The sequence below is a fragment of the Physeter macrocephalus genome, chromosome 11, assembly GCF_002837175.3.
Source record: "Physeter macrocephalus isolate SW-GA chromosome 11, ASM283717v5, whole genome shotgun sequence".
Classification (NCBI taxonomy): Eukaryota; Metazoa; Chordata; class Mammalia; order Artiodactyla; family Physeteridae; genus Physeter; species Physeter macrocephalus.
The window spans coordinates 103,392,811-103,399,655 of record NC_041224.1 but is presented as its reverse complement, the minus strand read 5'-3'; the positions used below and the strand labels follow the sequence as shown (position 1 = coordinate 103,399,655).

The 6,845-nt window shown below is 49.4% G+C and overlaps 1 protein-coding gene across 1 annotated transcript; it reads right to left on the bottom strand.

Annotated features, from left to right (window-relative positions):
- Positions 1–989: 989 nt before the first annotated feature.
- On the bottom strand, positions 990–6,299 carry ACTC1 (actin alpha cardiac muscle 1). Its single transcript, XM_024118324.3, has 7 exons — positions 6,199–6,299; positions 5,483–5,633; positions 3,968–4,292; positions 3,124–3,285; positions 2,802–2,993; positions 1,850–2,031; positions 990–1,325 (listed from the first exon to the last, which is right to left on the bottom strand). The coding sequence occupies exons 2-7, from the start codon at positions 5,609–5,611 to the stop codon at positions 1,182–1,184; spliced, it is 1,134 nt and encodes a 377-aa protein (XP_023974092.1). The 5' UTR covers positions 5,612–5,633; positions 6,199–6,299; the 3' UTR covers positions 990–1,181.
- Positions 6,300–6,845: the final 546 nt, after the last annotated feature.

Genomic DNA, 6,845 nt, shown 5'->3' with positions numbered 1-6,845 from the left:
CTTTGTATGATGGCTTCTGCCCTGTTGCCTTCTGCTGAGATTTCCTCCCCGCTCTTCTTACCTCTCCAATTCTTAAACATTCTTCAAGACCCAGTCTCATATGTCCAACTCCTTGTAGCCTCCCAGACCACACACACTGGGGGTTTATGAGTAGTGTGTATGTGAACCCCTCAAGGACAGAGCACAGTAGATTCTTTCGGATGCAGCACTATCCCCAGCATACTTTGCAAAGAGCCCAGCACGGAGTAAAGGGAATACTATGGCTTTCTGCTCCCCTTAACTCCTCAGGATTTTATAGCCTTCACTCCATTCGACCCAAGATCCCAGGATTTCAAAGAACTGAAGAGACTGAAGACGTCTGTCCCAGAAGTTAGTCACTGATTAGGCAAAGGTATCTGGTGCCTGTTTCCTCACATTTGTTTTGAACATGCCCAGTGGTCTTGATTTACTTAGGGAATATTTGGAATGGGACATGGCTGGGCTTATCTTTCAGCTGGCCTCTGTGTTTCACCGTTAACATGCATGGCCCTCAGGAAGATAACTGAAGAGACCGAGAATTGAGAATTTAAACTAATCTATTTAAAATAATCTTTGACTTTCTCATTACCAATATCTACGTGGTTTCTGCAAAGTCACAAAAACAACTGGAACATGTGCTAAACAACAATTTTCAGTGTCATCATAGAAACTAATCTTAGAGAATTGTGTTCTCCAATTCTGTTTCTCGCTTATGTGGAGCTAAACCTAATCTGCTTTTCAGATATGAAATATCTTCATGATTCTGTCCCCAAGGGTAAAATCAAAATTTAATATTGTAACTCCCAGCTAAAAGTCACACTAATTCATCTGATGAACTTTGTGGTGCTGTGATATTACAATGCTCCTGGTGTCAAGGCCTCCAATAGACGAGCTCACAGACTGAGTACACAAACATTGGCCCCATCCTACTCCTACCCCAAACTCCAAACCCCAAAAAGAAATAAGAGAGGTTTGCTTTTGTAGGTTGCAAGTCCTGGTCTGGTTTATTTATAAAGCAATAAATATTAGAAGCACAAATAAATTGCACGTGTGTAAACAAACTGTACAATGATTGATGAGAGATGAGGGAGGGTGGTTCAGAAGACTCCAAGAAGCATCATACTGTCATCCTGAACATAAGGTAGACTAAGAGAGAAGGCACCTTAGAAGCATTTGCGGTGGACAATGGATGGTCCTGCCTCATCATACTCTTGCTTGCTAATCCACATCTGCTGGAAGGTGGACAGGGAGGCCAGGATGGAGCCCCCAATCCAGACAGAGTACTTACGCTCAGGGGGAGCAATAATCTGCAGAATGAAAACAAAAACCACCAGTGAACTCTGAAGTTCCAAGCAACAGAGCACATGTTGAGGAGATTCACAGAAAATATATTGGTGATCAATTCACTGTAATGTGATACTTCATTCCCACAAATGAATACGGCTGAGTCAAGTCTAATGCATTTCCTCTATTTCATCATTTCCATTATCAAAGTTGCTATAAAATAGAACTTCCCCACTTCTCTGAAACAGAATATAATGTGGCAATAAGCTACATGCATGGTGGAGGCTAGCCCGAAAGCTGGGGTCTTTTAAAATGTGTTCAAAGATTTAGATATTTTTTTTCCTTCAAAGATTTATTTTTATCCACTGCTTGAAAGTGTTTTTAAGTCTCCTATCTTGGGAAAAGTGCTAGAAAAATCAGAAAAAGTGTTAGAAAAGCTAAAAGTTTATGGGAAACGGGAAGCTAAGCAGTGAGGGGAAAGGAGTTAGGAATTCTGCTTGCAATACAGAGACCTGCCTTGCTTCCCCCACTCACAGAGGTTCTTTACCTTGATCTTCATGGTGCTGGGAGCCAGGGCAGTGATTTCCTTTTGCATGCGATCAGCAATACCAGGGTACATGGTGGTACCTCCAGATAAGACATTGTTGGCATACAGGTCCTTGCGAATATCAATGTCACATTTCATGATGCTGTTGTAAGTTGTTTCATGGATGCCAGCAGATTCCATACCTAGGAACAAGTGTAAAAAAGAAAAATCACAGTGCACTCAGGCCAGGGGGCCAGGGTAGAGGGAAGAGAATAGTACCCCTCTATGTTGGTAAACTGTCACCATTTGTCTCTGAAACATATGTTCCTCTGTAAGATACATTGCAGGGTTTTGTGGAACAGGTGTCTTAAAAGTGCAGATGGTAAATCCACAACAGACTGCCAAGAAACAAACAACTGTGTTTAGCACCTGTTTGGAGGAAACACTTGCTGTACCCATCAGAGTATGGAGATGTATTAGAAAAGGATGAGACACACATTTACAGTAAATTAATGCAATTCTTATTTATGGACTAAAATAAGATCCTGACAAGCTTCCTCTTGGAAATGTTTGGTGACATACAAATGTCCAGTTATTACTATGAGTTGGATTGTTGTTACACTTAATAATGAGTGATGAAAGTTAACGTCTAGCTACTTGGTGATGGAATGTATCAGAATAAGGCAGCACTCTTGAGTCATCATCTCTTCCTTGCAGATATGGATTATTCAGTTACTACTCTGTCTCATTGCTTATTTTGAGATGAAGCCAGTGTGTCACCCTTTATCATATCATTGCCACAGAGCAGTGATGGCCATCCCTGTAAGAAGCCATCGGGACCTGAGGCTGAACTGTGTGGGACTCCAAGCTATGACTTCTTTTAACACAAGGGCCCCTTAATCATTGTTGATTATAATAGCTTTTACCCTGGGACCCACCAAGCGGTGTTTCTGCACCAGACCCTACAACTCACCAATGAAAGAGGGCTGGAAGAGCGTCTCAGGGCAGCGGAAGCGTTCATTGCCAATAGTGATGACTTGGCCATCAGGCAGTTCATAGCTCTTCTCCAGGGAGGAGGAAGAAGCAGCCGTAGCCATCTCATTCTCAAAATCCAGAGCGACATAGCACAACTTCTCCTTAATATCGCGAACAATTTCACGTTCAGCTGCAGAAATAAAGGGTGTCACAGTTAAGCTCTGAAAGATGAAGTCGACCTTGAGGAGGTAGGTGGGTTCGCTGGGGGAGGAAAAAAAGACCGACACATACTATGGCAGATGAGATACACACACACTCACCGGTGGTGACAAAGGAGTAGCCGCGCTCAGTGAGGATCTTCATGAGGTAGTCAGTGAGATCCCGACCAGCTAGATCCAGACGCATGATGGCATGGGGCAAAGCATAGCCCTCATAGATGGGGACGTTGTGGGTTACGCCATCCCCAGAGTCCAGAACAATGCCTGTCAGAGAAAATAGACAAGAACAAGGTAAATCTCTGAGGACACCACTGCTTTAGCCACGTCAAAGCCTACTTCCAATCCTGGCTAAGAGATACTAGCGCTGGGCAAGGATCCAGATAAAATTAGATCCCTTACACATGAAGAATAAAAATGAGCATAATGGATGCCAAATCTGAAGCCAGCAACAGTTCATCCTTTTAAATATTGTAGTAGAAAAATTTTCCCAGGACACTTTCAAATGACCAGCCCTCTTACCAGCTATTAGCACCTTATGCAAGCAACCAGGCGTGTTTTTCTTTCCTCTCATCTAACTTACACATGTTCTTCTCTTGTTTGACTCAGACCCTGTAGGAATGTTTGCCCAGGGGCTGTGATGGTGTGAACACACACCAATGACAGCTGCATTCCAGGTCGATAGTTTGTGCAAAGCCTCCATATGTGATATCACATACTTTAGGCAAAAGGGGAGGATCTAACTCCGTATTCTTTCAGTTCTTAGGAATAAGTGTGCTCTGAAACCAACCTCAGGGCATTATTGTTACCCCTCTCCCTTAGCAGAGACACCTTCCCAGGGAGCGTGAGGAAAGGGGTCATTCCTTTCTCACTGGGGAAACTGATTCGCAGCAAGGTCGCAGACCTGAGAATGTAATTAATCAGGGACTATCTCACAATCCCAACACACCTGTGGTACGGCCAGAAGCGTACAGGGACAGCACCGCCTGGATGGCCACATACATGGCGGGGACATTGAAGGTCTCAAACATGATCTGGGTCATCTTCTCACGGTTGGCCTTGGGGTTCAGTGGGGCCTCAGTGAGCAGAGTGGGGTGCTCCTCAGGGGCCACGCGGAGCTCATTGTAGAAGGTATGGTGCCAGATCTTCTCCATGTCATCCCAGTTGGTGATGATGCCGTGCTCGATGGGGTACTTGAGAGTCAGGATACCTCGCTTGCTCTGGGCCTCATCCCCTACGTAGGAGTCCTTCTGACCCATACCCACCATGACTCCCTACAAGAAGAAAGTAATGAGAAAATCAAGCTTCCACCGTGTCAGGAATATAATCAATGCCTTATTAATTTCTATCTAACTGCCCAAGTCAAGTGACATCTTATGAATACGAGAAATAATAAACAATAGGAATTTACCCCAATTCAGAAATATCATTTAAAGTTAATCTTGTACCTTCTCCCCACCCCACCCCCAAGAGGTATAATTCTATTGTTTAGAATATAACTAGGGATGGAGAGAAATGAAGCTATTTCACCGAAGAAGCAGAGCCTCACCTCATTTTTAAAATACCATAATGCCTTCATTAAATTATTAAGCTCATCACCTATGTCAACTGGAATATAAATGACTACATTGTGGAATGACTGAATTAATGACACACTGTATTTCTCCTAAGAAAAGATTTTGACATTCATCAAGTAAACATAAAAAGATGGACTGATATGCTATTACCATCCTGTCTGGGAAATCCAGCCTTCCTAGAGCTGTCCTGGAGTACCCATGGTCCCCCAACACTGAGGAATACCACTCTCCTCCCTGGCAGCCTGTCTGGCCAGGCATTGAGGCAAAGCCAGAGAGCGTGGCATTTCTTTTAACAAACAAGGTGGTATGTCACTGTCACCATGGCACTTTACTGCCTCTGTCATGACTGGCTTCTAAAAATTCAACAGCCAGGAAACAGATGGATTACATTTTGGGAGCCCTGTAAACTGGCTGTGAACAAGAGAGAGCAATGTGGCTTGGCTCCTGGTGGGTTCGGATACGTTGTATTCTTATGAGTTTTGAACAGGACTGAAAAGGGAGGCCAAGGAGTAAAGTGAAATGTGTAAGAGCTAGAGAAGATACTGAAGACTAAAAATGCAGGTCAGGAGTGGAAGAGAGAAGCTGCTGCCTTTTCACAGGAGGAAGTTGGACCCCTGGCAGAGCTGTGCCCCTGAAGTGGACTGGGGGAGTAGGGGTGGGGGGTGCTGCACGCTTCCTGGTATGCTGGAGGGTGTGAGTATTGCTTGTCTGGGCTCAGATTGGAAGCGAATCCAGCGTTTCCTATCTGACCTAATGAGTTCATGGAACAGGAGGGGCAGGTGAGACATTTCCTCGATTGCTGGGCTGAAGAGGTGGCAGGAAGGGCTGTGGAGTGGGGCTGGGAACTGCCCCAGGTGAGGGCAGGCTGTGCGGGGCGCGAAGTTTACCTGGTGGCGCGGGCGGCCCACGATGGAAGGGAAGACCGCGCGGGGCGCGTCGTCGCCCGCGAAGCCGGCCTTCACCAGCCCGGAGCCGTTGTCGCACACCAGGGCGGTGGTCTCCTCGTCGTCGCACATCTTGGCGCAGCTTCGGTGGGGTCTACGGATGGAGGAGAGCAAGGCGGCCTACGTTCAGTGCCTGCGGAGCTGGCCTCGTCCGCGTCCCCGGAGGAAGGGACAGGGCAGATGGGGGTCCCCGGGCAGGGGAGGGGGGCGGGGGACGCTGCCGTCGCCCTTCCCCTCGGGGCAGAACAAGGAGGGTGGGAAGAAGCTGCAGAGCAGGGGGGAGGAAACGCCCAGGCTCCCAGGCCAGGAGGCTCCTCCCCTGCCCCAGTGCAAGAGGGACGGTCACCCCCGAGCAGGTCCTCCCCGGCCCTTTACATTTTCGCCTTCTCACGAACCGGGAAGCCACTTCGGGCCCATCCACACCCCGATCCATGCTCGAGCCCCAGCTGGAGGGAACAGCACACGGCAGCAGGGACCCCAAAAGCCCCACTGGGGCCCAAGGCTACCCCTCCACGCGCCCCTCTCCAGTGAAGACCGAGACCCAGGACAAAAGAAGTTAGAACCAAGTGAAAAGTTTGGTCTTAAGGGGAAAAAACGTGATGGAGCGGCGGGAGCGCGGGGCACCGGCTCCAGGCGCGGGGCGGGCGGCGCTGACTCACCGTCCGCGGGGCGGGCTCGGCTCGGCTGCTCGGGCGGTGCAGGCGCTGGTGCCCCGCGCGGGGCGCGCGGCTTTATAGCGCGCTGATGGACGGGGTCAGTTGGAGCTGCCGGGGGCAGGGGTGGGGGGCCCGGTCGGCCACCTTGCCTTATTTGGTCGCCTTCGCACCACTGAGGAACGCCGAGGCCATTCATGGAGCCAAGGGCAGGGGAGAGGATCAGCCCGGGGGCCCCCCAGACCATGTAAGGAAGGGGAGGGGGCAACCAGGGGGATGGCCAAATAGGGAGCTAGGGAGGGGCAGGCGGTGAAGGGTAGGGGGCAGGAGAAGACCGGGTGACGCCAGCCCGCCCCCTCCCCCTCCTTGGGTGGAGGTGCCCCCTGGGTGTGCTGTGGCTGGCTCCTCCGACGCCCCGCCAGCCTAAGAGACAACAAGCCACACACAAGGGGGAAGGCTTGGCACCCCGCCCTCTGCTGAGGGGTCCTGACAGCTGGGCCAGGGCAGCTGGGGAGAGACGGCAGCTTCTCATCTGCCCGGACGGAGAGCTGGGGGAGCAGAGCCCTGGCAGTCCTCATGGGCCCAAAGGGCACCACAGCAGCACATTTGGGTGGCCAGAAAAGGGGTGCCTGGGACAGGGCACCCTCCTGGCT

What these genes read in the sequence shown, in the direction of transcription:
- ACTC1 (XM_024118324.3), bottom strand. Translation starts at nt 5,611, where the DNA reads ATGTGCGACGACGAGGAGACCACCGCCCTGGTGTGCGACAACGGCTCC. An exon ending in TGGGCCGCCCGCGCCACCAG is followed by an intron (nt 4,293 to 5,482) that starts GTAAACTTCGCG and finishes TTCTTCTTGTAG; the next exon opens with GGAGTCATGGTGGGTATGGG. An exon ending in CCAGCACCATGAAGATCAAG is followed by an intron (nt 1,326 to 1,849) that starts GTAAAGAACCTC and finishes TTCATTCTGCAG; the next exon opens with ATTATTGCTCCCCCTGAGCG.